Source organism: Heliangelus exortis, chromosome 6, assembly GCF_036169615.1.
Source record: "Heliangelus exortis chromosome 6, bHelExo1.hap1, whole genome shotgun sequence".
NCBI lineage: Eukaryota > Metazoa > Chordata > Aves > Apodiformes > Trochilidae > Heliangelus > Heliangelus exortis.
Window position 1 is genome coordinate 16,271,504 of NC_092427.1, and position 26,919 is coordinate 16,298,422.

A 26,919-nucleotide genomic window follows, 5' to 3' on the forward strand; every position below is an offset into this window, starting at 1 on the left:
GAATCCTAGGTTTGGTCTTCCACTGCAGACAAATGTTCCAGTGTGCTTTTAGATCTGTCCTTGCTGAGCATTTATAGCCCTGAACATCTCAACACCTGCAAGCTACAGACTGGGGAAGGGACCAAGTCTGGGCAAACAGCTCTGTTGTAAGTCAGCTTCCCAGTTGTTGCTGAGAGGGGCAAGTTGTTAATCCAGGGAAGGACACAGCAATGGCCAAGCACTGCCCACAAGAGATTCCTAGGGAATGGCCAAGCCCGAGCTGTTATCTGAGGGCCTAGCTATATGGCATGTACCTATTGCAGTTCTGTGATCACTCTGCACTCTGTGTAGTTGTTTACTTTGTGTTAAATCACATGCTGTCTGACTTGTAGCTCCTGTGCTTGTCTGAAAGGAAACATGAGAATCCAAAGCTCTCTGTGTTCTCAGAGTCAAATGTTTAATCATGGACACTAAAGTCAGAGCAGATTCACAGATGTGTTTGCTTTTGTAATGAGAATGCTTTCACAGAAATACCGTTTCTGTCTTTTTGTCACAGGGGAATTTGGGTCTGTCTTGGCTTCACTGGCTCTTTTTTCTTTTTCTTTTCTACTCCAGACCAATGTACTTTTCTTCTATTGCTTCTTCATCTAGATACACCGAGACCTTAACAGATCCCAGCTACAAAGGGCAGATCCTGACACTGGCAAACCCCATAGTTGGGAATGGTGGAGTGCCTGACACGTCTGCTTTGGATGAATTGAACCTCAGGAGGTTTCTGGAGTCTGACAGGATACAGGTAACAGTGGGACATGCAGAGCTGACCAAAAGGTGGTGCTAGCAGCCTGTGTGCCTGTTTGTGTGTGCAGAAGAGTTTACTGGCACCTTCGAAGAAGTTAGAACGAATCAATGTTACTCAGTCTTTTTTTTCTTCTCCTAGATATTATTCTTTGGAGGAATGGTGGTCAGACGTAATCCACCTTGCTTTCTGTACCTCGCCTCATGCTGTCTGCAAGTGCTCTGTTTCCCATCAGTGACAGACATGCCACAGTTTTTGTGAACTGCTGTCCTGGATGGCTGTTTTCCCACATTCCCTTCTACCTCATATTTATCTGTGTGCTCAGGTCTGGTTGGTACATACAGATCAAACACCACTGAGAATCAGGAGTTTCTGTGTTCTGAAACTTTTCTCTATGTGCCTGTACCTCCTTGTACAAACAAGGAGGTGACAGTCGTGTGGAAAAGGCTACACACATTGGTGCGGGAGGCAGTATTTACAGTGTGGTGACAGGGAATATTGGCCAGGAGCAGGGCTGTGTCCATCCAGTGGTGGCAGTCCTGCAAAATGAAACATAACCATGTAATTGCAAAACTGGTGAACTGCTTTATCTGTCCTGAGGTGAAATGACTCCTTTAGAAAATGGAGTTGACTTTTGAAATTAAATGCCACTTAAAAGAGGAAAGGTTTCTTAAAAAAAACAAATCAAAATAAAACATTTTTTCTTGTCTTAAATTTCCATTTTCTTTCTAATGAGAAGTGTTTCCTCAGTTCAGTGCAATTTTCATTTTTGGTTACCTGGAAGCCACATTATTCTGTGAATTTCCTAAGTAAAATGGCCCAGGTACAGTTATGGCAGAGCACTGGAGTCTCTGCCACTTTTCCAGGTACCCGTGTTGTGCACACTTTCTGTAAAGTCTCATTTTTGCTATCTTTTCCTTATCTAAGAGCAGTCATGCCATGGCCACCTACCCTTGTGTCCTGTCTGTGATATGGTTTGCAGTGGATGAGTAGTAAAAGCTCAGAAAATATGGAACAAGTACAGAGTGATCCTTCAGTGCAAAATGATGTTTCTTCTCTCTGCAGGTTTCAGGTTTGCTGGTGCTGGATTATAGCAATGAGTACAGCCACTGGCAGGCTGCTAGGAGCCTGGGGGACTGGCTGCAGGAAGAAAAGGTGAGCAATCCAGGGGCAACCATGACATGAGAACAAACCAAAATGCATGGGAACAGAGCAAAGAACTGTTGGCTTTGAGCTGGTAACCACTCTGTTCCTCAGATGTCTTTGCTAGTCTGTACTGGGCTCATTTCATGTTCTTTAGTTATATGATTCTTCATCCATTTCTCTTTTTCAGCGTGCAGAGGTATTTTCATTGTCCAGAGGGAATGTTCATTAAATGGGGATGTTTGGTTCTCCATGAAAATAATACTCATTAGGTTACATACTGTTCTCTTGTATGAGATTTCTGTAGTGCTGCTCTTAGTGGTTGACTCGTTCATAACGTAAATAGATATCTGCCAGAACCTCACTGACTTCAAGCCATGGGAGTCAAGGATGTGTTGGTAGGTTACAACTGGCTTTTACCTGCTGGGAGGTTAAGGTGCTCATAAGTGAAACAAAATGGGGCTCGGGAATGAGACAACTATTTGTCACATGAGCGTTTTATTTTGTGCATTTTAATGCAGAAACTAGATTTGAAAAACTAAATTATTTATGAGGGGGAACAGGGAACACTGGAGGTGACGCAGCCTTAGTGCTGCTGAGAGCCATAGCTTCTTAAACAAGGACATATTCTTCTCAGCAAAGTGATCTGACTGATGTCTTCATCTGCCTTAGTTGCTTGTTCTGCAGCTTAGGCCTCTCTTGTGTTTTCTTCAGGTGCCTGCACTGTATGGGATTGACACAAGAATGCTGTCCAAATTGATTCGTGACAAGGTATAATCTGCTTCCCTTGGTGCCCTTACATGAACCTTGCTATTGCTGGACCCATTTTCTAACAGTGCAGCAAACCTGGGGTAGCAATGCTGCTGTTCAGCTGTTTTGACCTCAGCTGCTGCTCAGGTCCCTGTGCTCTTCCAAAGGTTTTGTGTCTTCTGGACAGCCGAGGCAATGCTCTGATGCATCTCCTTGGCTCTGGTTTTCCTCTTCTCCCTGCAGGAACTGGCACAAGCTGATGTAAATGGAAAGCCTCAGGTATCTGTGTCAGATACAACATGTTGCCTCAGATAGTAACAGAGCAACAGCTCTGTGAGGTGTTGTGGATCTTAGTTCACACACAGCACCACCTTTGGTCAGTGGAAATTCCCCTGTTCCTCAGGGACAAAGGAATGCCTACAATAACCTAAGTTGCATTCTTAACTCATTTTCTTTGGCTGCAGCCTGTCATTATTTTTGATAGTCATTACTTTTCTCTGGTTTCCAAGAGCTGACAACTGAAGGACATGAGCAGGATTATGTTACTGAATGGAGGTTAATGTTAAACTATATTTCACACTAGCTAAAACAGTGATCAAAGCCAGTCTGAATGTAAATGTGCCTTGGAGGCTCTACTTTTATAACGGATTATTTGAATCTCTTTTCTTTAGGTGATCAATTTGCAGTCCAACTCCACATCCCCTTTCATCCCACAGAGCAAAATATGAATGACTCAGCTTGAGTAGAGGAATATTTGTAGAAATTAATCCTTAAGGGATGATAGGGTGTTGTCCTGCTCTTATGGACAGCAGACAAGTGCAGTTTAATATGACAGAAAATGGCATTACCTCTTCTTTGTTGAGATATACTGTTTAATGCCTCAGCATTCCTTTCATCCAAAGGAAATACACTTTCAGTGTTTATCCTGTAACTTACCAGTGTATGGTAGTCATGCCCATTAAACTGTCACTCTGAAAGCCTGTTGGTTGATGGCTTTTAAAATAATACATAAGGTAGCCTTTTCTCCCAGTCAGAAATATGTACATAACAATGTAGTATTTCAGTCTGTGTCTATAAGTTGGGAGTGAGAGAAAGGCTTCATTAGGATAAATGCAGAACTGATGAATAATGACTTGTTAAGTTGGACTCTGATGGTAAATGCATTTGTCTGTATAATCTGGGAGCAAGGTAAGACACAGGACTCCAGCTTAAGAGCAGTGGCTTTCAGGTTTTGGCATCAGTGTTTATGGAACTCACTGCATGGTGGCACTGAGCAGTTTCTGTGGTTCCAAGGGCCTGTCTTGTTTAAACTGATACTGACCTTTTCAGCTCTGCTCCGTGCTAAGTAGCCTGGATTAGCATTTGATGTAAGGTGCTACTCCAGAAAAGATAGGATGTCAGCTACCTTTAAGAACAAAACTGTTTTAAAAACATAGCCTTAGCAGTGCACATGGCAATGTGTGATGCTGGCTCTTTGTTGTCCTGTGAAAATGGCAAGGATACTTCAGCTGTGGCCAACCATGGAAGCATCTCTTGGAAGTATTGCCAAACCCTGTGAGCAATCCTGGTGTGCATGCTGGGCTGATATCCACAGGGTGAGCTGTGTTTAACAAACTTTCTCATGACAGTGTTATGAGTTAAAAGTTACAGCAAACCATTGACATCTTCTGCTGTAATTTCCCCTTCCATTCTTGAGAAGTTCTGTGTTGTACACCCTGTCCCCATGATTAGAAGAGGCTTAACCCTGGTTTAATCCTGCTTATTCAAGGACTGGGGCAAAGCCAAACCAAGGATTTTTCCACTGAGAACTTTATTGAGCAGAAGGTGGAGAAGAATATGCTGTTGGCAGAGCAAGAGTATCTTAGCTTCTGGGAGGTAGTAACAGCAATAGAGAGTAGAGCTCACTGCGAGTGATTATCTTTTTAACAGCTTATTCAGAAAAAATGTACTTTTCCTGTCCTGCCTCCTACATAGCTTTGCCTTACTTCAGCTCAGCCTCACAGCTATCCACAGGAAGTGGCTGAAGACCTCAGTGGGTTTCCAAAACAAAAAAGCTTCAAATGGCTTTGTAGATTGCTCCCAGATCTACTTAACATTTATTTAGGGATGAGCACTCTGATCCTCTTGGAAGGCAACCTATTTTACTGTCACTGGACAGCTTTCCAAACTGCCTGTTAACAAATTTTACTGCTGACAGTGCCTTTCCCCTGAATGAAGGATTTTAAACAGATTTTTGATACTGAGGTAGGCTCATGAGCTTCTGAAGATACTACAGATGGTTATAAGCTGCCAAGAAACAATCTCTAAACAGCTGTTGCAGTTGCTGTGCCTGTCAGCACCTTGTCCCAGTGTTCACAACTTCTCCTGTGCTCATGTTTTGTTGTTTACTGGTGCATTTCCACAGGGCACGTTACTTGGAAAGATTGAATTTGAAGGTCAACCCATGGAGTTTGCAGACCCAAATAAAGAAAACTTAATTGCTAAGGTTTCAACAAAGGTGAGAAGTCCTTCTGTACTCCCAGGGCTCTGCTGTCCAGGTAGTAACTGCTCCCCTTTTGCTCTGGGAATCATCCAGTCTTTCTAAGCAATTGGGAGACCTTTTCTAAACCATATCTCTTTCCAGACTTTTGAAGGAGTGTCGTCTCAGGACCATTTTCATAGAATCCCAATAGCTCCTTAGGTGCAGTGTTAAAGATGTAAAATGAGCTCTGTGTAGCTGGATTAGGCTGAACAATACTCTGATCAGAAGGTTTTGTGTTACAAAGGAAAGAGAAGTATTTGGAATACAGTTATATCTAGTATGTAGTGGAGGTTTTCAAACAGAAGAATTAATAAAAACAATAGTTGCTTTTCATTAAATAAATGTCAGGAAAGTTCCCTGTAACAATCTGTGTTCAGGCATAATTGTTAAGGTGATTCAAGAAGATATTTCTAGACCAAGTTAGGAATCCCCTGGACCTAATATTAGTGCCATTAGTTGCTCTGTCTGTCTGTGTACAGAACAGCAGTTAGGTTTGTACTCTGTTAGCTGGGCATGCAAACTGTGTTTAACTGCAAGCTGAGAAGAATGTTATACATCATGAGGATGTATCAGACCAGGCCCATACTAACCCAGCAACTATTCTTTTTCCAATGCAAGGACTAATGTCTTAAATCGTGGACCCACTGGGGATTCAATTTTGGGATAAAGAGTACCTTGAGTGCTTAATCCCATCAACTGAAGCAAGAACTGGGATTTACAGTAGTAACTGCTTACCCAGGATGCCACTGGAATACATGGGCTGCCTTGCAAATCTCACCAGCTCATGGCAGTGCTTCCAATCTTTTTTGAGTTGGGACCTTGTTGTTACACGGAAGGAGGGGAATTGCTTGTTGAGGTTGTGATCTATGATTGCAAGATGGAGGTGGAGGCATTTTGAGCAGTATCTCAGAAATAGGTACGGGTGCTGATGCTAAACTCTGCAATTTTTAAGACTGAATTACTATAAAAATGCTGCAAATAGCTTCTAAAAGGGAGATATAATAAGATTAATAGAGCTTTGGTGGTCTCGTTATGTTTACAACTTCATCTTATAGGCTTAAAAAGCAACATCACAAATAAAACTAGAAATGAAGAAAGATGTTGAATGTTGGTAATTACTGGACATGATAATCTGTAACAGCTGCTTTTCATGTAAATCAGGATACAGTAAGATCAGCAACCTGAGTATCAGTTGTGCCTTTAGGAGTGATTTATTTTTCATTTTTATTTTTCCCCCCTGCCTTCCTTAGGCACTAGTGGTATAGACTCTGATTGTTAATAATGCCTATACATAGCAGGAAATGTAGAAAACTGTCAGATTTTTTCAGGAACTTTTCCTGCAGATGTGTTTTGGTGCATGTGATGGTCAGGGTTCTGAAGCAGACAAGAGGCATTTAATCACTTGAAGGTAAAATGTCACTTCTGTCCACAAATACAGGCCCACGTGCTCTTTTTTGAAGTACAGATGTTGTGGGGAATCAAGGGGTTTCCAAAAGCCCTTTTAAAAAGGAGGGTGAGTTTTTCTTAGGGCACTCTGGCACATGAAACTAAGGTAGTTGCTCTGAGAACTGATCACCTTAATCTTGTTTTGAAGAAGATTTTTGAAACCCACTTCCCAGAAGCTTTGAAGGGCAGGTAGAAGACCCACACAAGTCCTATGCAATGATGCAGTTTCACCATGAACTGTGAAAGTACAATCCACTTGTGCATTGGTGAGTGTGAAGATATTATCATATTTCATGTCAAGCAGAGCTTCATATCAGAAGCCTTGAGTAATCTAATAAGACCTAGTTTCAATATGATTTCCATTCTACTCATTCTCAAAAAGGGATTGTGAGGTACTCTGCCATCTGATTATGAAGTATGAGCTACAAGGTACATTCTGATCCAAAAATCTCCTTTCAGCATTGCACAGCAGGAGTGGTAACACTGCTGGCTCTGGGAGAAGTCCTGTCCTCAAAGGTGGTTTAGGGAGCATTGATGGTTAATGTGCTGCAGCTTGAAACCTGGTAGTGAAGGGGGGTAGCTCCTTGTACCTTATCTCTTCCACCCTTTCTCCTGACATAGCAGTAAGCCACTCCTGATGCTGATTAGAGTTTTCCTCCCACAGGACATGCTTTTGCATCCTAAAAGTCTCTTCATCTTGATCTTTGAGAAGATAAAAGTGAAAAGAGGAACTGATTTAGGATAGCACAAAGGGAGGAGTTGTCATATTCTGCTAATAAACTTCATCTTGAGTTCCCTGTAGGTGGAATATTTTTCCTTGTAGTTGGTTGTCATCCTTGTATGAAAAGATTCAGCTCACCTACCCATCACCAGTATATTGGGCATGGACTTCAGCATCTTTTCATAAGGGGGCCCAGCTGTGAAATATGAATGCCAGAGAAGCTGATCAAAAGGTAGTTACTCAGTTGAAAAAGAAGAAAGAAAAACAAACAAACAGCCCCAAAATCTTTTTTTCCAGCAGTTTATTGCAGAAGCCAGAAGTCACTTTGGATAAAGTATTCTTGCCAGTATCAGCTTTCAGAAGCTGACCATAATTGAAGATAAGCACAGGGTTTGTTTTCAGAAGGAAGAAGGCTGCCTTATGTGCTTACTGATGAAAAACATCCCAGCCTGGTGCTAACTGCAGTCATGTAACAAGTGAAATAGTTCATCAAGCTTCAGAAATCAGTGGTCCATAAATAAGCTTGCATCAGTGACACAGCTCTCCAGTGATGTGTCTGCACAGTGCAGTATCAAGGCCCATGTAGCATCTGGCTGTTTGACTTCACTGTCTCCCATGTACGTTCAGAGCAACAGATAAGTGGGTGTACAAAGCATCATGGTCCAGATTTGGGACTGGTGACAATTTACTTTGCAGAATGGGTTAGGGAACAGCAGATGGGAGTGAAATGTTGTCTGGTATTTAAAACTGCCAGGTCCATGTGAGGTTTGGTCATGCTCAGTGGAATGCTTGGCCTGGTCTGTGCTGCTGTGCTGCGCTGCAGGTCAGTCCCAGGACATCTCCAGCTGTGCTTTGCTTTGCTCTTCCTGTGTCTGGAGTGTCAGGGTTGTGTTTAATGTGACTGACCTGTGGCTGGTGTGAGGTAGCTTCGTTCCACTGGCATCAGCAGGAAAACTATGTGTCTGGCATTCCTCTTGGACTGCAATCATCTCTTAGAACTGCTTTGTGGCTTCACTGCTAATGAGGCGAAACACAGGAAAAAAGCTTGTCTAGCTCTGGAAACAAGTGCTTTCTTAGGGATTGCTATTGCTGCTGTAATCAGCAATGTATAAAAGAGCATTATAACTCCTACTTTCACAGAAAAATGAAGGAAGCACTTATGTCTTCAGTAATTATGGAAATTTCCATGTAAATTGATTGTTTAGTACCAGTTGCTGTAAGTTGGTGAAAAGTGATTCTATTCCCCTATGTTTTAGGGGCAGAGGGTGACCTGGCATTTACAGCATGGTCTGTCTTTTTATAGGAAGTCAAGGTTTATGGCAGAGGAAATCCAATTAAAGTTGTAGCTGTTGACTGTGGTTTGAAGCACAATGTTATCCGTCTACTGGTAAAGGTAGGTCAGTGCTTTGTGTCTCTGTTTTGCTTATGTAAAAGCCTTGCCTGTATTCACTCACTTTCCTGCTGGTCACACCCATTCTCTAACAGTTTCTCTTCTAAAATGTGGCACGTTTTCTGGGATGATTTTTATGGATTGGAGGTGTTTTCTGAAGATGGTATACTGTCTGGAGGGGGTAAGGAAGGGGACTTTTGCTGCAACCTCTCAGGTATGAGAAGAATGCCTTGAAAAACTTTTAGACAAACTCGACTAACTAAACACCACACTGAGGTGGCTCGAAGAGAATAAGACAACCAGTTTTGTGAAAATAATCTGGGCGGATAGTGGAGAGATACCTTGTCATTGTCCCTGGCAAAGGAAGGACTGAAAACCAAACTCAGCCTCTATGACATGAGAGCATAGGAACAACCTCCTGACACAAATACATTTGTTCTCCTTCTCCCCTCATGTCTTGTTCTCTTGTTGTTGGTTTGATTTTTGGTTTTTTGTTGGTTTTTTTTTTCCCAGAGAGGTGCAGAAGTGCACCTGGTTCCATGGGACTATGATTTTACCAGCATGGAGTATGATGGGCTCATAATTTCTGGAGGTCCAGGGGATCCCATGAAAGCCCAGGAGGTGATTCAGAATGTCAGAAAGGTACAGTGTAATAGCCATAGGCAAATTATTCTCATTTAGTTGTCTTTTTAAAAAATGCCTGAAATCAAATAGGTGGTACTAACATTACAGACCAAATGTTCAGTCATTTCATCTGCCTAATATATTCCTCATCTTGGTCCACTGGGAGTTTTCTGTAGACCAGTACTTACAATAAGGCTATACAGACCTTGTTGAACATTACATAGGAAACATGATTACCACAGTTACCTTACCAGTGCCTTTAAAGTACCTTGTGCTCTTTTAGAACCTCTGTGACCTTATGAAAAAAGCACCTCTGATTTTGCAGTGCTCCAGTCTGAAATAGTGCCATCCACTAAATGGCTGAAATGCAGAGTGCCATTGCTCATCCCCTCTGAGTAGACAGGAACACAAAGCTGTGCTCTGAGGCTTCCCTCTGAAGCAGAGGAAAGGAGGAAACTTTCCTTTGTGTGCTGCTGCCACCCTTGCATTCAGCTTTTCCCAAGTCTGTGACTGCTGTGAGGGAACTAGCATGGTTTATGATGGAATTACTGAACAAAGACACTCCAGTATCTCTTGAAAAATCTTTTAATTTTAGGTCCTGGAGAGCAATCGCCCAGAGCCTTTGTTTGGAATTAGCATGGGGAATCTGATCACTGGAATTGCAGCTGGAGCTACTTCCTACAAGATGCAGATGGCCAACAGGTGCGGCAGCTCCTCTGCTCCCCAAGGCCCAGACAGACCAGCTCAGCACTGCAGAACACCACAGAGCAGCAGTGCTTTGCTTCTGAACTGCCTTAGTGGCAAGGCAGTAACATTACTGCCTCATCCCAGCCATTCTCCTTGCCTTTCATTTAAACTGTTATCTCATGCGTTCCTTTTTTTGAGGGTGATTTGAGTGTATGTCAGATAATTGATCCCCATGAAACTGAAGGATAGCAAAGCTTCTCCTAGGATTTATTGATTGATTTATTTTGAGATTGTACATACAGGTACTATGTATAGCCCCACAGTTATCAGCTCTCCCTGACTGTGGCCTTTGGACACTTCTGTCCCCTGTTCTCTGATCCTTTGTCTTTCAGAGGGCAGAACCAACCAGTTCTGAATGCAGTGAATGGACAGGCTGTCATCACTGCTCAGAACCATGGCTATGCCATTGACAGCTCTACCCTCCCACCCAGCTGGAAACCTCTCTTTGTGAATGCCAATGATCAAACGAATGAGGTGAGCTCATGCTTTGCAGAGACCTGCACATAGCAACTTCTTCTGAGTGAAGGCTCCATCTCACCTAATTTTACCTCCTGTTGGGATTAAACTTGGTGATCTGACCATCTACTTTACTTGGGGGCCCTGCCTTATGGCCCCAAAAGGGATGAAACATTGTCACTGTTCTTCATATTAGCCCAAAAGGCAGGATTGCAGCAATGACCTTATGATTTCCCTTGAACAGCAGCTGCCTTTATTAACTTCTGTGGTTTCCCTAAGTGGTGCTCACTTGGCTACCTTTATCTTAGGCTTGTGCCTCAATTGCAATAACCTGGGTCACTTGGTGTTGGTTCTGTATTGCCCAGCGTGGAAATGGAATATTGTTGCAGTCTAATTTGTTATGTTGTTGTAAACAGAGTTCCAAAGACTAAAGTAATGAGAGGGAAAGACTGACCTCTCACTTCTAGAGAACAATTTACAGGATCTAAGGTAGAGGTCTCATGTCAGGTGATGTCTATGTAGGGGAAAAAAAAATTTAAATGCCTGGACCTCTGCAGGTTCACAGCTGAACAGGAAAAAGCATAAGGAAAACAATATCCCATAGCTCAGTTTTGACAATGTCAGACAGATGTTTAGACAAATCTTTAGGCTTTGTAATTGCCTGATTTAAGTCTTGTCCATTAGACCCAGTGTTGTACAAGTCAGTGAGGTTTTGTTATTTATCAGAAAAAATAATTGAAAAAAAAGGTATTTGCAAAAGCCATTTCCCCATGGGAATATACCTCTCTGTTGTTTTGTATAAATGCTCCACATCAAGTCTGGCAGGTTGAACAGTGCTGTTCTGCCATTTTCTGGCTATAAATTGTAGGATTGAGGAACAGTAATTTCCAGCTGATGGTTTTAGAGTAAGGTTGATGTTTGTCAGTTGCACTGTTTTCTTTATCCTTTTCTTTATTCTTCTTTATTCTTCTTTATCTCTCTCTAAACAGAGATGAATGCTACCAAACAAAATATTAATACAAGAGATTTGCAGCTTTTTGAAATGAGATTGTTTTAGCTGTGTTGACAAACTGGACCCTTTAATCCCTAGGTCCTTCATGTTTGCTTTAGCTGAACACTGGAGACAAGTGTGATGGTGCTTTTGCATAAAGCAGCTAAGGTTGGACATGAGTCTTCTGGATCTAGGACCTTGACATTCTTTTATGTGAGCTAGAAGATCGTTTCTGTCAACCCCAATGCAGCATCAGTCTCCTAAACCTTCACAAATGGAGAGGGACAAGGAGCAATGATTTTTAGTGTGAGATGCACAAACAGGAGCAGAGTTGTGCAGTCTGTTGCATTCTTCTGTTTGAAAGAGAAAAACCCCTTTCTTGTGGCTGACCTGACCCACCACAGCTGGACAAGACTGACCAACATGGGTTTCCAAATCCTGACAAGCCATTGTGAGAATAATTTTAAAGGAGATTTGTATGTAACTAGAAATAACATGAGCATTCAGGGAAGATGTGACATAACAATGACATACTTTACCCCGAGGCTAGAAACTCATAATGATTTTTATTCCTGCAGGGAATTATGCATGAGACCAGACCAATTTTCACAGCCCAGTTCTACCCAGATGCAAATCCTGGGCCAAGAGACACAGAGGTATTGTATAAGAGTTGATTTGAGCTTGCTTTCAGATAGCCTAGGGAGTGCAGATATGTATCAGCTACAGTGACAAGTCTTTATCTTGGTGATGGGCCTAAAATTTGGGGTTTGGAAATGTCAGGATCCTACCAGAGGGCCCAGTCATGCATAGGCTTGTTTCTTGATCCACACCTAAGTACAATCAGCAGCAAGGCATCTATTGACTCCTGTGTCCTTTGGATCAATGGTTCCATTCATATGATCTGTATGCTTTGAGTCCTGGTGGGATTATTTGTGTTTTAGAAGTTACTGAAGTGCTTAAGCTTTTGCAGGATCAGGCTCAAATCTCTTGTATCTGGGGTGATTGCAAAAGGGAAAGGATTTTTCTTAACAGAAAAAAATAGCAGCCAGATGCTTTATAATAAAATCATTAACTTTCTGATATATTTTAGTTCCACTTTCAAATTTTATAATTACTGCAGAGTTATGTAAATGGATTCACATTTCTTCACTCTGGTTCTCCTAAGTGAAATGAAATTTTAATCCCCCATCTGTGACTGCACACAAATTCTATAACAACTGCTTGTGTTGTCACAGAGTATGACCAAGCAGCAACAGGGGATGTGGAAGGCAGAGGAGGCATGTCTGAACATAAATCAACTACTTAGTATTTCTTGGGAGAGGAAGTCTGTGCGTTCTTAATGCTGGGATGGCTTTGATAACACACACAGTGCCTAACCTGTGGGGTTGGAGGACCCCTCCATCCTCCTTCCACAGGTGATTACCAGCACCCATTTTCAGTGACTGTGTGGATAGAAGCTCTGCAGGTGTGGGGTGAGGTGAGGAGCCTGTCCCACTCTCTGCAGCTGCCTGCCTGCCAGCAGTGGTCACGGGGCCTCTCCTGCCTGACCTGGCTGGAGAAACCTTTTCTCACAGCTACTTCAGGATCTCTTCTGGAAGGACGATACTGACTTAGCACAACTGATGTTTAGATATACCTGTTGACACCTCAGCTTTGTGGCAGGCTCCATTCCAGATGATTCTCTCGTGCTAGTTAAGTGTATGGTCTTCTGTATTTTAGCTTTTAATACACGCTCATTTATTGCACTTCCAGCCATACACAAGCAAAGCACACAGAACATTGATAATGTAGTTTTTCCTTGATATGACCTCACTTTCTTGAATGCAGCTTTGTCAGATCTGTCGAAGTTGTTGAATAAATTTTAAATAGCAATTCCCTCTTCTCTGGTGGTGTAAATCTGCCTTCTGAAGTCAGCAAAGCAGAGCTGCTAGCCTGAGGTCACAAATGGCCTGCTCTTTCCTTCTTTGCTTGGTAATTATTTAATTCCACTTTGGAGATTAAATACATGGTTTTGATTTTTTCTTTTTGTTTGTTTGTTTGTTTGTTTTTCCTAGTTCCTGTTTGATTCATTTATTTCACTGATAAAGGGAGAGAAAGGCACTACCATTTCCTCTGTCCTGCCCAAGGCTGGAGCGACAGCTTCCAGGGTGGACATCGGTGTTGAGGTACTGGTTCTGAATGCTGCCAGCAAGGCCAGGGCTAGTGGATTCCCACTTAATCCATGGTAAAAAATGACAGAAAAGCTGACCATGGAGTCAAAGAAGGCTTCCCTTATGAAAGGCCTGTCAGCTGCCTGTCTCACAGTTATCACATATCTCTTGTGTTATAAACTCCCTTTTCTTTGAGAAAGTTTTAAGATCTCATGTTTCATGTATTTTTTCTTTGCAGTTCTCCCTAGAAAAGCACTCTCATAGCAGTATATGAGGTGCCCTGGGATAATCTGACTATGAGACTTTGTGCTACTAGCATAAGGTTGATGCTCTGTTGCTTAGCAAATAAGTCTGAATTTCCTAGTGTGAGCTAGGCTTATGCTATCTTAGAAGGCAGCTGGACTTTCTGGGCAGCCAAAGTAATGCATGGTTGTCTAAAAGCACTTGATATGATTAACAGGTTCATTGTATATCCTGTGCATAAGTCATGTGTTTCTCTAACTAGAGATATATTAGAGAAGCCCAGGAGAAATATTCTTAGAAATAAAACTGCAGTGCTTTTGGAGGTGACTTTTCTTCTCTTTGAGAACATACATTTTGTAATTTGAGGCTGATCAGTGCACAGTCTGTTATTTCATCCAAACTATCATGGCACTGATATTTTTTATGCTGTTTGACACTTCTAGGTCTCCAAAGTTCTGATTCTAGGGTCTGGAGGTCTGTCGATTGGTCAGGCAGGGGAATTTGATTACTCTGGATCCCAAGCTGTGAAAGCCATGAAGGTGAGAGGATACTCTGCAAATACTAACCTAATGTCATTTATTTTCTCTTCTCACAGCTAACTATGATCATCCAGCCAGGGTATCACTGGGGCAGGGAAGCTGGTGTGAATAAATGGCTGTAGGGAAATGTAGGCATTTTTGGTTTGTGAATTCATTGGTTTAGTGATACAAGTTAACCACTCAGAATTATCTTCCAAAGAGAGACACTCTGAAGATTTCCATTGCAATCTTCAAGCAGTTTGTTACTTGTGATGGTCACTCTGGGCTTGTCATATTGAATGGAAATAAAGAAGAGGAATATGGTGAGCTACACCTTAGCTGAAATTACTGAAACTTTTGTGATACACCATCACACAGCAAGGCAGGCAAATAAAACCAACAGTTGAATGGTTGTGTGCTGTTGAGACTGTTATGTAAAAGATTTTGGATCCCTTATCAAAGCAGGTTTTCTGAATGGTATTTATTTTAAATGGGACAAACTTTTTAAAGTCTATATATGCCAAGTTTTGGTTCCTGAATAGATTTATAATTTTGAAAGGACTGGATGAAAAGTCATTCCTTTGCATGAACGTTGTCCAGTAAACTTGTTATCCAGTTTCTAATATTCCATTTCTGAAGACTGGAAAGCTTTATTTTTCTGAAGCAAAGAAAAATACATGTGCACTTTTCTGTGTGACTGAGAAATGCAGGCTATTAAAATGGCATAGTGGTAATCCTGTGATGGGGTTATTACTGGTAATGTAACAGTTACCTAGGCCTCTTAGTTCATGTCTAACCTCATGTGATGAAGGAGAAGAACTTGTAGAGGTCTAACAGATTCAGAGCAGATGAAGCAGCTGCTTCACTTGAGGTGATGATTGTGAGCAGCTCTGTTCTGGCATCAGGAGCGCTGACCCTGGAGTCAAGGAAGGAAAAAATCAATTACAGTCATCTTAAATATAATCTGTGTTTGCTCTGGGTTGGCCTTGGCCTTACAACACATCTGGTATTGTATATGCATTGTTTGTGTGCTGCATTGCTGCTGCTGGCTACTGGTTCAAACTGGTTCAAGAAAAGAACCCCAGAGTGGGTGAGTGCAGATAATGAGTTAGAAAGGAGATAGCTCTCCCTGATTTTCTCTTTTGTCCTTCAAACTCAGCTCTGGTTTGTGGAACAAAGTGTTTTTTTTAATGATAAATCTCCCTAGCTTGACCTCCTGTAGTGTCCTTTCTGTTGGCCACCAGCCAGCTGCTCTGATCTACAGGCTGAGCAGCCATTCCAGCAGCAGTGCTTACACTCCCTGACCTTGCCTCTGGCAGTGATTTACAATTGCAGGCAAGAGGGAAGGTGGTTGGTCAGTGGCTGCCAGAGCAAAGCTGCAGAGTGTAGGAGAGAACATGGACAATTAACAGGAGTTGAGGGATTTCATTCCCTTTTTGACTTCTTCAATTTTTTTGTTAGTAATCAACACTGATTCTCACTGATGGATGTTGTGGCTAATTCTGCTATTATGAGAAGGTGCTGTGATAAAATTCAGTCCCATGCAGTTAAATGGATGCCTCTTTTAATGAGTGAAACTCTGTGGATCTGGGACTTAGCCAGTCAGTGAATTTGTATGTACAAGAGTGTTGATCAAAGACAGGAACATCCTCTGAAGAACAAGACCTGAAACAAGACAATAGAGATTGGCTTGTGGTCACCTGAAAAAGCCTTCTGCATTATTTGCTGTGGGGATTCTCCTGAATTATCTAAATACAGATGTTACACAAAAAGAGGAATGGAGCCCTCCTGGAGTAATATTAATTCTCTGTTTTAATTAAGTTATAATGAAGATCTCAGATCAGAAGGGGCGCTATGTGCTTATAAAAATGTAAAAGGCAAAAGTTGATGGAAAGGGTTATTAGGGCAAACAGCAAGTGGTTTAAAACCCAACATCCTGAACAATTGGACCAGAGGATGTGGTATCAGTAAAATGTGTCTCTCAGCACAGTGAGCATTAATTCTCTCATTAATTACTTCCTCATCACTGCTAGCTTGTCCTTAAGACACCTTGCCCTAGATAAGTAGGAAGGGAAGGGCTCAGATATACAGATATTCCAGTATGGTGGAAAATGATACACCTCTCCCACCTCTCCTTCGTTACAAGAAAATTATAGCTATGAATTTCTGGATACATTTATTAGAGAAGAGTGTTTTGGTCAGAAATCTACCCATTATCTCTCAGAGCCTTAATGAAAACTACCCAGTTTGGGGTGATTTGTCTAAAAGCAAAATATTTTCTATAAGGATCTTATGTCTTCTTTCCCTTCCTTGTTCCAAAAATTTCCAAGGGAACTCTGCTTCTGTGAAAAGATCCAACTTTTTATGGGGAATAAAGGTCAGCAGAAATTGACAGCCAGTCTTTCAGGCACTATTTTAAGTTATCAAAGGAAGAAGAAATGTTATGCAATACCTGAAATGAACACTCAGAGGTCTGAGTGAGAATCCCACTGCTCCACATGAACTGTATGTTTTTTCCCCAAAACCAATGGGTCAAGAAATCACAAATTCTACACAAACACATAAGAACTCTATGGCATTTTAATGCTTATTGTGAATTGGAGAAAAAATAGTCATTTCTATACTGGTCCCATCAATGCTTCCGTTGCTCAAGGAATGGATGGCTTAGTCTGCCAACCTTCTTCCTGTTTCTTTTTACTGTTCTTTGGGTTTTGTTTGTTGTTTTGGTTTTTTTTAACCACATCACAGTTTCTGTATTTAATGAAATCCATCATTGAGTCTTAACCTCTGTACTTCTGTATAGCAAATCTTTCTCTTAAAATGTATTTTGCAACTATAATCAGCATTTTTTGCAAATGTTTTGTTTGTTTGTATAAGTTTATTGCCTGACAAGAAGTTGATGGAAATTAGAATGAGTTCCTGTAAAATGCACTACAAAGCAGGAATACGTTCTTTATCTGCTTGTGGTTTTTTAAGCTTGGCCACATTCTGGTCTCATCATTATTGGCAAAAGTTGGTTATCTTCCTCACTATGCACGAATATTTCATGAGTGAGGAGAGTTGATCTGCCCAGCTCTGACTCAAATTTTTCTTGTAGTGAGCAAACTGTGGTGAATTTCTCTCTGTAGCCAAACGAGTGGTGAAATTTCCATTGGTATAGCAGGAAACAGATGAATTTTGCTATTGCTATCTCAATTTTTCATGTGTGAAACAGAAAACACACTGTTTTGGTTAATATCTGTCATGCATACAGAGGCAGATTTTGTCTTTTAGTATGTGCAATATGAAATAAGAAGGTTATGGGAAAAGATTTTTGAAGTGATAATACCAGCAAAATTAAAATATCTTAATGGAATTCAAAGCAAAACAATTTATTCTCAAGCTGTTACTAGTCAGTACAAAAATCTGAGAACTACCTTGATAGCCATGATAAAAGACCTACTGCTTGGCAGGAAAAGACTGGGTTTTGAAGAACATATTTTTGCTTTGTCCCTTTTAGTCTGACTTTAGTCTGAAAAAAAGAAACATAATTTTGCTGGAGTTTGTACCTGTCTCACCTGTGTAACTCCTACGTGTTAAAAAATTGCAGCCAAATTTCTGAATCTGATGGGAATCTCTATTCCCTCAAGATTCACAGACAGGCAGAGGCACAAAAGTAAAGAACTGGTGTTAATTCCACCTTGTACAAGATACTAGAAATCCCTAATGGGAGACTGTATAAGGAACCAGGCTTTCTAAGTTCTGCTGTTGGTAAAATGTTTGTCAAACCCCATCTCTCCTTGCTGCTGCTGCTGTTAGCTCTTTTCTTCCACATATGCATCCTATTCAAATTTTCATTTTTCAGGAGGAAAATGTGAAAACTGTCCTCATGAACCCCAATATTGCTTCAGTGCAGACCAACGAGAGTGGTTTAAAGCAGGCTGATGCTGTCTACTTCCTCCCCATCACTCCACAGTTTGTCACAGAGGTCATCAAAGCAGAGCGTCCGGATGGATTAATTCTGGGCATGGGTGGCCAAACTGCTCTCAACTGTGGTCAGTACCATAAAGGTTACTAAGAGATGCTGGCAGACATACTGACCACGGGGGAGTGAGTAATTGCTAAGCTATGAATGTAGTATCTAATTGCTGGGTTTGGTGCTTAGAAGTAATTCATACACCCTGCTTTGGAGTTTAAGTCTTAGTTAGCATAGTTGAACTGAGGATATCCATACCACCTTAAAGCAGAGATCAGGAAGGACAATTTAGCTTCATTTAGCTTCTTACAATAGTATTTTGCAGATGATGGCCAAGATGTAACTTTAAAAATAGTCCCAGGTTTCATAGATTTTAGGACAGAAACTGTCATGTTATGTTTCTGAGTTCTAATACTGATAAAGAATAATAAAACTAGATGTTGATGAGACCAGACAAATTGTCAGCTAGTATCTTGAATACTTTCTTCTTATCTACCATCAGTCCTCAAAACCATAATTTTGTTTACTCTGCAGGAGTTGAACTCTTCAAGCAAGGAGTACTACAGGAGTATGGTGTGAAGGTCCTAGGTACATCAGTTGAATCCATCATGGCTACAGAGGATAGAAAGCTTTTTTCTGATAAGCTGACTGAGCTAAATGAAAAGATTGCTCCAAGCTTTGCAGTGGAATCGGTAAATCAGACAGTTTTGAAGATGTGGTTACTATTACTGTTGCTCATTTGCATTGTTAAAAAAATATTTCTAGTTTTGTTGAGTGAATGTTCAATAAAACTGTGGATACAGTAGTTTGTACACTTTCATAAGCACTCTGCAGAGATTAATGCTGGTTTACCATGATTTAAAATGAGTGAAAATGCAATTAAACACTTGAAAAAGATGCTAATTTACCCACTAACAAGAAAAGTAAATTAGGCTGGGGTGACTTCTGTGCTGTGGCACAAAAATGTATAGGGTGTCATCAGCTACTTTTTTTTTTTTAGGAAAAAATCTTGTACAAGCTTTTTGAAGGGGTTATTTCATGCTGAAGTCCATGAAGATGGACCATGTAAGGACATTGTCCACAGAAAGTCTGCAAGGATGTCCATAAGTAAAGACACAAGTTACCTCCTTGAGTCTGTGTTCCAGTTTTCTGCTGTTTGGTAGAACAAAGCAATGTCACAAAGACAATGCTTATTCTTTTAATTTTATCTTCAGGCAGCTTACTGGTGGGATTCCCAGTTAATCATGTAACAGAGTTAAAGAGTATGAATTATGAAGTTATGAGTTATGAGTAAGGTTTTATTCATCTTGTTATAATATCTCTGAAATGTATCCCCCTCTCTTTTAAGATTGAAGATGCTCTGAAGGCAGCTGAAAAGATTAACTACCCAGTCATGATACGTTCTGCTTATGCCCTTGGTGGTCTGGGGTCAGGTATATGCCCTGATGAGGAAAGTTTGCTGGACCTTGGTACAAAGGTATGTCTGCAATTGCAAACTCTGGGAATAGAACTAAACATCTGGTTCTCTGAGTTCTTCAGATAGTCATGGACACTGAGTGGAAATTGTACACACAGTGCCTTTTATCTTATCTGTAAAATGTTATGCTGGTTCCATCCAGTGCCCTTTTTTCATAATTCCTGCTGGCTTGTGAAATGAAAATGGTAACAATGGCTAAATGACAGATCTCTTAAATTAATGAGAGGCAATTTGAGCAAGTTTTTCAGCAATTCACATCTGAAAAGAAACAGAGTAGATTATATTCACCTACATTCACGTGTAAATGGCACATGAAAGACATCAAGGATGTTGAAACATTTGAAATGCCAAGTGGTGATGTAGTATCAGGGACAGAAGAGCTGGAAGGCTTGAGTCTCTGCTGGGTTTCCATTTAAAGATGGTATTTTTGCTAGGTCAAAAGCTCATTTAGAGATTGAACGGGATGATTCTTCATGAATTGATGTCCAGCTGTCTCTGGCTATGAAGAGACAGCTCTTTTTCTGTAGGAAATCTGGCATTGTTATTTGTTTGGTTTTTTTGGTTTTTGTGGGTTTTTTGTTGTTTGTTTTTTTTTGTTTTGTTCATTTGCTCTGGAAAGCAAACAGATAATTGGGAAAAACAAAACAGAAGCTTATTTCCTTGGCAAAAAATGCAAAATTTTAGGAAATAAACCTCTATCTGTTGGTCTCAAATTCTCAGTTTTGTCTTTTCCTTTTATTCCTGAACCCCTGAATGTTTCATGCATCTCTAGAAAGAAGTACTGCTGATGCCAGTAAACTGTATGTGAAAAGGATATTCTGTATTCCTTCACATTGCTGTCATGCAAACAGATTTTGGATCTAGTACTGTGCTTAGTGGAAACAAATGTATGCCCAGGCAGTGTCACTTGCAGGGATGCTGATGGACAGGACTGACAGATGCAGGAGGCCACAGGGGTTGCATTCACCCCATTGTATGGACTGGTGGCTGAGGCTGGAAACACTTCACTGGCCCAGTCTCATGCATGGTCTGTGTTTAGAGAAAACAGAAATTCACCCAGAAGCCTCAGCAGTGCAGCTGCCTTGAAAGGTTTATAGCAGAATATTTTTCAGTAGAACATAGTTTTGATTAGCATTTCTCGGTGGTTTTTTTTTTAGAAAAGTGCTTTTGAACCTCTATTTTTCACTGAAATCTGTAAAGCAGCTGCTCTTTATAAATATCTTATCTGTAAAATTTTCGGGTAGGGCAGTTCATATTTTTAGTAAATTTTTCATATTTCTGAAACCTTCTTTTTTTTTTTTTTGTACCAAAAGCCTGATTCCATTTTACTTTCTAAGTAAATGTTTTCATTTTCTCAAATATTATACTAAAAGAGCTCCAGCATTTTCAGTGGAGTACAACAGTATAGGCTAGAATAAAATTGACCATTTCAGCTGGAGGGACCTACAACAATTATCCAGTCCAACTGCCTGACCAGTACAGGACTGACCAAAAGTTAAAGCACAGTGTTAAGGGCATTGTCCAAATGCTGCTTAAACACTGACAGACCTGTGGCATTGACTGCCTCTCTGGGAACCCTGTTCCCGTGTTTGACTGCTCTCTTGGTAAGGAAATGATTCCTAATGTCCAGTCTAAACCTCCCCTGGCACAGCTTTGAACCATTCTCAGGTGTTCTGTCAATGGATCAGCAGCTCCCTCTCTACTTGGCTTCCTCAGGAAGCTCTAGAGACCAATGAAGTTCCCCCTCAGCCAACTTTTCCCCAGACTAGAGAAACCCAAAGTCCCTATTTGTGCCTCACAGGACATTCCTGCTAGCCCTTTCACTAGCTGTGTGCCTTCCTCTGGACATGTTCAAGGACCTTCACATCCTACTGAAGCCGTGGGGCCCAGAACTGCACAGAGTGCTTGTGGTGAGGCTGCAGCAGCACTGAACACAGCAGGATAATCACCATTTTTGACTGGCTGATGCTGCTGTGTCTGATACTTCCCAGGGTAGAGTTTGCCCTCTTGGCTTTCAGGGCATGTGGCTGACTCACACTGAGCCTAGTGATGCTGAACGGTACCCCCACATCCCTTCCTGCATGGCTGCTCTCCATCCAATCCTCTCTCAATTTATACTTGTGCTCAGCATTATTCCATCCTAGGTGTAGAATCCAGAATTCTGACTTGTTAAATTTAATCTCATTAATCATAGCCCCATGCTCCAATCTATCTTTATCCCTCTGCAAAGCCTCCTGCCTCTCAAGAGAATCAGTAGCACTTCCTATTTTAATATCAATATTTCAAAATTTATAGTGGAAAATCCATTTGGGTCATGCTGAATTAGCTGAGCATCCAAAGTTTATTTCCACAGCCCAGCAGAAACTGTCCTTTTCAGTTGTGAAGATGATCTGTATTAATTCTGTGAGCTGGACTTTCAGGCACTGAACTCTGAATTGAATATAATTCAGATAACTGAACACCTATGGGTGTTCCATAGCACAGGTAGCTCAAGGGATCTGCCCTTCAGTTCACATCTCCTGAGCTTACTCATTTTGAGTGAGGGAAGGCAATCGTAATATAGGGGCAGTTTACAGGTGTGGTTAAGTGTTCCTGCAACATCACCACAAATTCAGTGCCTGCTTAGCCTGGGTGTGAAATGCCACCCCTTAAACTATTTTCTCTCTTTTATGTGTGTGTGCATTTGGCAGCTGAGCTAAGGGCAACATTTGTGTAGCAGCTTGAGCTAAATACAGAGGGGGCCAGACTGAAGACTGGTTCATGGGCATCGTTAAAACAAGAAGCTTTGCTAAAGGATGAGATGATTGTGTACCCACTATTTTCTAGGGTTTTAAGTAGAGAATTGATTAATGCTTTTTTATCTGCTAATATTAAGGCCATTTATTCACTTAGATAATGCTTATTTACCAACAAACTGTTTTTTCTTTTTTGTCTCTCATACCAAGGAGTACTTTCAAAATTTGTTTAAGAATAAATCAAAAATCTTGCTTCCAGTTAGTATGGCAATGATAAGCAACATTATTAGTGCTATTAATTACATGGTGTTTGCAGACAACCACACTCTCTATCACAGTCATTTAGCTTTCTGCAGAGTTCTCCTGTTGATGTGCATGGGGCTGCCCACACACACAAGCAGAAGCACATGCCTGTTGCATGATTGAAGCACTGGATGTTTTTATCTATTTGTTATTGATATGCCATTACAAGCTCATATGCCCTGCCTTGTTTCCCCATCAGATCACATAAATGTTTCCTGTGCCTTTCTCCTGAAGCTAATGCAAAGTTTGTTTCATTAAAAAGAAAAAAAAAAAAAAAAAAAGAAATAACAAGTGTTTGTCATCAGTGCTGTGGACTTTGCCTTATCTTCATTTTTCAATTTTCATGTATGTCTGGGATGTCTGATAAGCCCCACAAGTCTTAAATATGGAACACATTCTAATAAGGTTTCTTTTTTACTTTTCATTTCCTCTGCTGTATTCCCAGGCATTTGCAATGACTAAACAAATACTGGTGGAAAAGTCAGTTGTTGGCTGGAAGGAGATAGAATATGAAGTTGTGAGAGATGCTGCTGATAACTGTATTGCTGTCTGCAACATGGAAAACATTGATGCTATGGGAGTCCACACAGGTAGGCTTGGGCACAGAATGGCTCATTGCCTTTTTTATGCAGGACCCTTCTGCCTGCTGTTATTGACTTAGATTTGTGATTGATGAAGTGGATTCTAGAAATATGCTTCAGGCCTTGTCTGCAGTCAGCTAGGGTGTGAAACAAATATTTTTAGACTAAACCTACCCCTATGGTTCAATTTTCCATAAGATTCATCAGCCACTTCAGCTCTGGGCTACTAACTACCTGTGCTTTTCATCAGCTTTTTCACAGGTTTGAATGTCTGTGGTAACTTCATTACTAGCAATGGGTTAGCAAACAAAGTGACCTCTGTGGCTAGAATTTACTGCCACTGAGCTGCTTCTCATTTGCCTTCTCTGCTACCTTGTGACAAACAGGAGATTCTTTTGTGGTGGCTCCAAGCCAGACACTCACTAATGAGGAATTTCAGATGCTGAGGGATCGTGCCATCAAAGTTGTCAGACATCTGGGCATCGTGGGGGAGTGTAATATCCAGTTTGCTCTGCATCCAACTTCCCTGGACTACTACATCATTGAAGTTAATGCCAGACTCTCTAGAAGTTCAGCTTTGGCCTCCAAGGCAACAGGGTAAGATTTTGTAAACAGACAAAAAGTTAAAGGGCAGACAAATAAACAAACAAACAAACAAAAAAAACTAAGGGAAGAAGAACAGAAAAAGAGAATTATGTTAGGTGACTTAGATCAGTGTGTTGTTTAAATATGTAACTGACAGCTGGAAGATTTCCTGCATCTGCTCTCCATGCAGTTAAGATAAGGAGGCACAAGCTTAATTTGCAGCAAGGAAGGCTGAAGTGAGCTATTTGGGAGAACTGTGGAGCAGCCAGGTCAGTAAGGTGCAGATTTCTGCTTGGGAAGCTTTTAAGAGCAGTTCATGTCAGCATCTGCTAGGATTGACCCTTGGGGAATGGGTCCTGCTGGGAGGTGGAAGAAGGGGTTAGTGAGCCCCCCAGGTCCATTCCAGCCTGCTGATGCTCTTACTACAAATGGAAAAACTCCCAGGAGGTGCATGTGTGGGGGCTTAATAGCTGTTCTTACAAATCAGTTCCACTGTATCCCTATGCTGGCTGCAAATCATCTCTGGGACCCAGAGGACAGGGTTATTAATGAGCTGTCTGTCAGACTGATGCAAATGGTATTGCTAGCTGCCTTTGTTTTGTTGGCTAATCATAAACTAATCAAGACAAGGATGGTCAGAGCAGGCTGTTTAAAAATCAGCTTCTTAATTGCACTTTGCAGATGCTGTGGAGAGGCACAAATTAATCTCTAATTTTCAGTTCTCAACAACTCCTGTGGTTGTTGAAGTGCCATAGCGGGCTGGAGATAAGCCATGATGTTGGACAGTGGGTTGTTTTCTTTTAGGGTGACAGTCTTGCAGCAAAGCATATCTGTTTATGTGGTCTCACTGTGGGTCCCACAGATGCCAAAAATGATGGCTTTGTAGGTAATAAAGCAAGTTCCAGGTCTGGGTAGGTAGCTCTACAATGTGTTAAGGTAGGAAGCTGGATGGGCTATGCTTGAACACATTAACCTTCCATTGTGTTGAGGAGGGAAAAATATCACATCTGTTTAATTCAATCCACTCCTGGGATTTGCAAAAGCAAAGTGCATCCCACTCTGCTGTGCCCTGCTTCTCTGTGGCAGGTATCCATTAGCATTCATTGCTGCCAAAATTGCCTTGGGGATCACCTTGCCAGAAATCAAGAATGTGGTGACAGGAAAAACCTCTGCCTGCTTTGAGCCCAGCCTGGATTACATTGTTACCAAGATACCCCGCTGGGATTTGGATCGTTTTCAGCGCACTTCCAGCCGGATTGGAAGCTCCATGAAGAGTGTGGGAGAGGTCAGTGCAGACTCTCTCCTTCCCTTTCATTCCTTCTCTTGAGAAAGTCATTTCTCATTCTTGGAAACCCACTGAATATCTATCTTCAGGGACCTAATGGCTTTTGAAGATACTTATTTGGCTCAAAACACTGTTATCCAGTGCTATAATTAATTGAAGTGAGTTAGGACTATGTAGTCTTGGATATTGGAGTGTAGATTCATAAATGGTTTGACTCCTAAGGGAAGAGATAACTTTGCATCACCTAAGGTGGATTTCATTCTTAATACTCATTACAGAACTCTGAGTTATTTTTTTGTTTGGGGTTCTGTAGTCGTGGCTAATTAGAGCAGAACTTCAAGAGCTGTAGTCTGTTAAGATTTTCAGTGATGCTGATGAGCCACAGCTCTTGGTTGCTGCCATAGGTGGTTGTTCTCTCTGTTAAAACCATATGCCATATCTCAGTCTGCTTCTTCTCTTGAATCCAAACACAATCTGTAATCTTACTCTGAAGTTTTGACTCCTCTTACTGATTAAGTTTCTGATACCTGGAGCGTGACAGTGTGACTGTTAAACCCTGATTTTAAGGTGTCTGAGACAATAACAGCATTTTCAGATCATGTTTTAAGAGGAGAGAAGTGAAGCAAAATGGGTAAATTACCCATTTAATTAGTTAATTACATATCAGCTACCAAAGCAAAATAATTGTGTGGGTTTAAGCTGTCTTTGTTTCCTAATGCTTTTCAAATAGCTATTTTATTAAATTATTTTGACACACGAGACATTCCTAATATCAATTCTACCTTGCCTAGACAACAAGCCTTTGTCACAACTGGAAGGATTAATTAGAACTTAATTTTTCCAACAGCATTTTTGGTTTTTAATAGCAATGAAGTTGTGGTTTTTTTTTTTAAATGTTCTGTGGAGCTGGGATTCCTAAATACAAACCCTCAGCTGTGAACACTTTTGGGCCATGCACATTTGCATGGAGGAAGTATTGAGTCCTTCCAGTGATTGCATATCACAAAAGCAGAACTGCTTGATCCCCTGTCCTTCTCCAGGTGGGGTACTGGGTAAAGAGAGCAGAGAGATACAGGAAGAGGCAGTGCTCCAACCACTTGAGTCTGTGACTGCTGGGGGGAAAACTGAAACAGGGATGGAGAAGCTTAAGAGGAAATGTAAGTCTGCAGGGTCTGGGAGTAGGAATTGCCTTGCCAGAAATGAAGAAAGTGGTGATAGGAGAGCACGTCTTTGAGGCAAAGATCTTCTTGCCCCTGTTTCTCCATTAGTATGGAAGTCCTCTCCCTAGGCCTGAACTTGAAGGCGCACTGCAGCATCTACTGCATTTTTATTAATTGAAGTCTAGTCTGGCCTGGATTTTCCTGAGCTCTGTTGTGCTGGGCAGTGGGCCCAGAGCTGTGAGAAAAGAAAAAACAATGTTATTTTTTTCTTTTGACATTTTTCAACATTATATTTGAGAAGATTTTTATACTTAGAGTTGTACTGCACTGGGAAATAAAAATGTAGAAATTTGAGAAAGGGCT

General features: G+C 41.1%; 1 protein-coding gene across 1 annotated transcript in view; it reads left to right on the forward strand.

Moving 5' to 3' along the window:
• Positions 1–26,919, forward strand: part of CPS1 (carbamoyl-phosphate synthase 1) — a 91,132-nt gene that overhangs the window by 10,997 nt on the left and 53,216 nt on the right. The window contains exons 3-19 of the mRNA XM_071746886.1: positions 631–775; positions 1,841–1,930; positions 2,633–2,689; positions 5,073–5,165; positions 8,660–8,749; positions 9,260–9,388; positions 9,966–10,072; positions 10,450–10,591; positions 12,143–12,220; positions 13,619–13,729; positions 14,401–14,496; positions 18,320–18,509; positions 18,965–19,122; positions 19,779–19,907; positions 23,391–23,535; positions 23,913–24,123; positions 25,198–25,396. Coding sequence (XP_071602987.1) covers positions 631–775; positions 1,841–1,930; positions 2,633–2,689; positions 5,073–5,165; positions 8,660–8,749; positions 9,260–9,388; positions 9,966–10,072; positions 10,450–10,591; positions 12,143–12,220; positions 13,619–13,729; positions 14,401–14,496; positions 18,320–18,509; positions 18,965–19,122; positions 19,779–19,907; positions 23,391–23,535; positions 23,913–24,123; positions 25,198–25,396 — 2,170 coding nt within the window. The remainder of the gene's footprint in view (positions 1–630; positions 776–1,840; positions 1,931–2,632; positions 2,690–5,072; positions 5,166–8,659; positions 8,750–9,259; positions 9,389–9,965; positions 10,073–10,449; positions 10,592–12,142; positions 12,221–13,618; positions 13,730–14,400; positions 14,497–18,319; positions 18,510–18,964; positions 19,123–19,778; positions 19,908–23,390; positions 23,536–23,912; positions 24,124–25,197; positions 25,397–26,919) is intronic.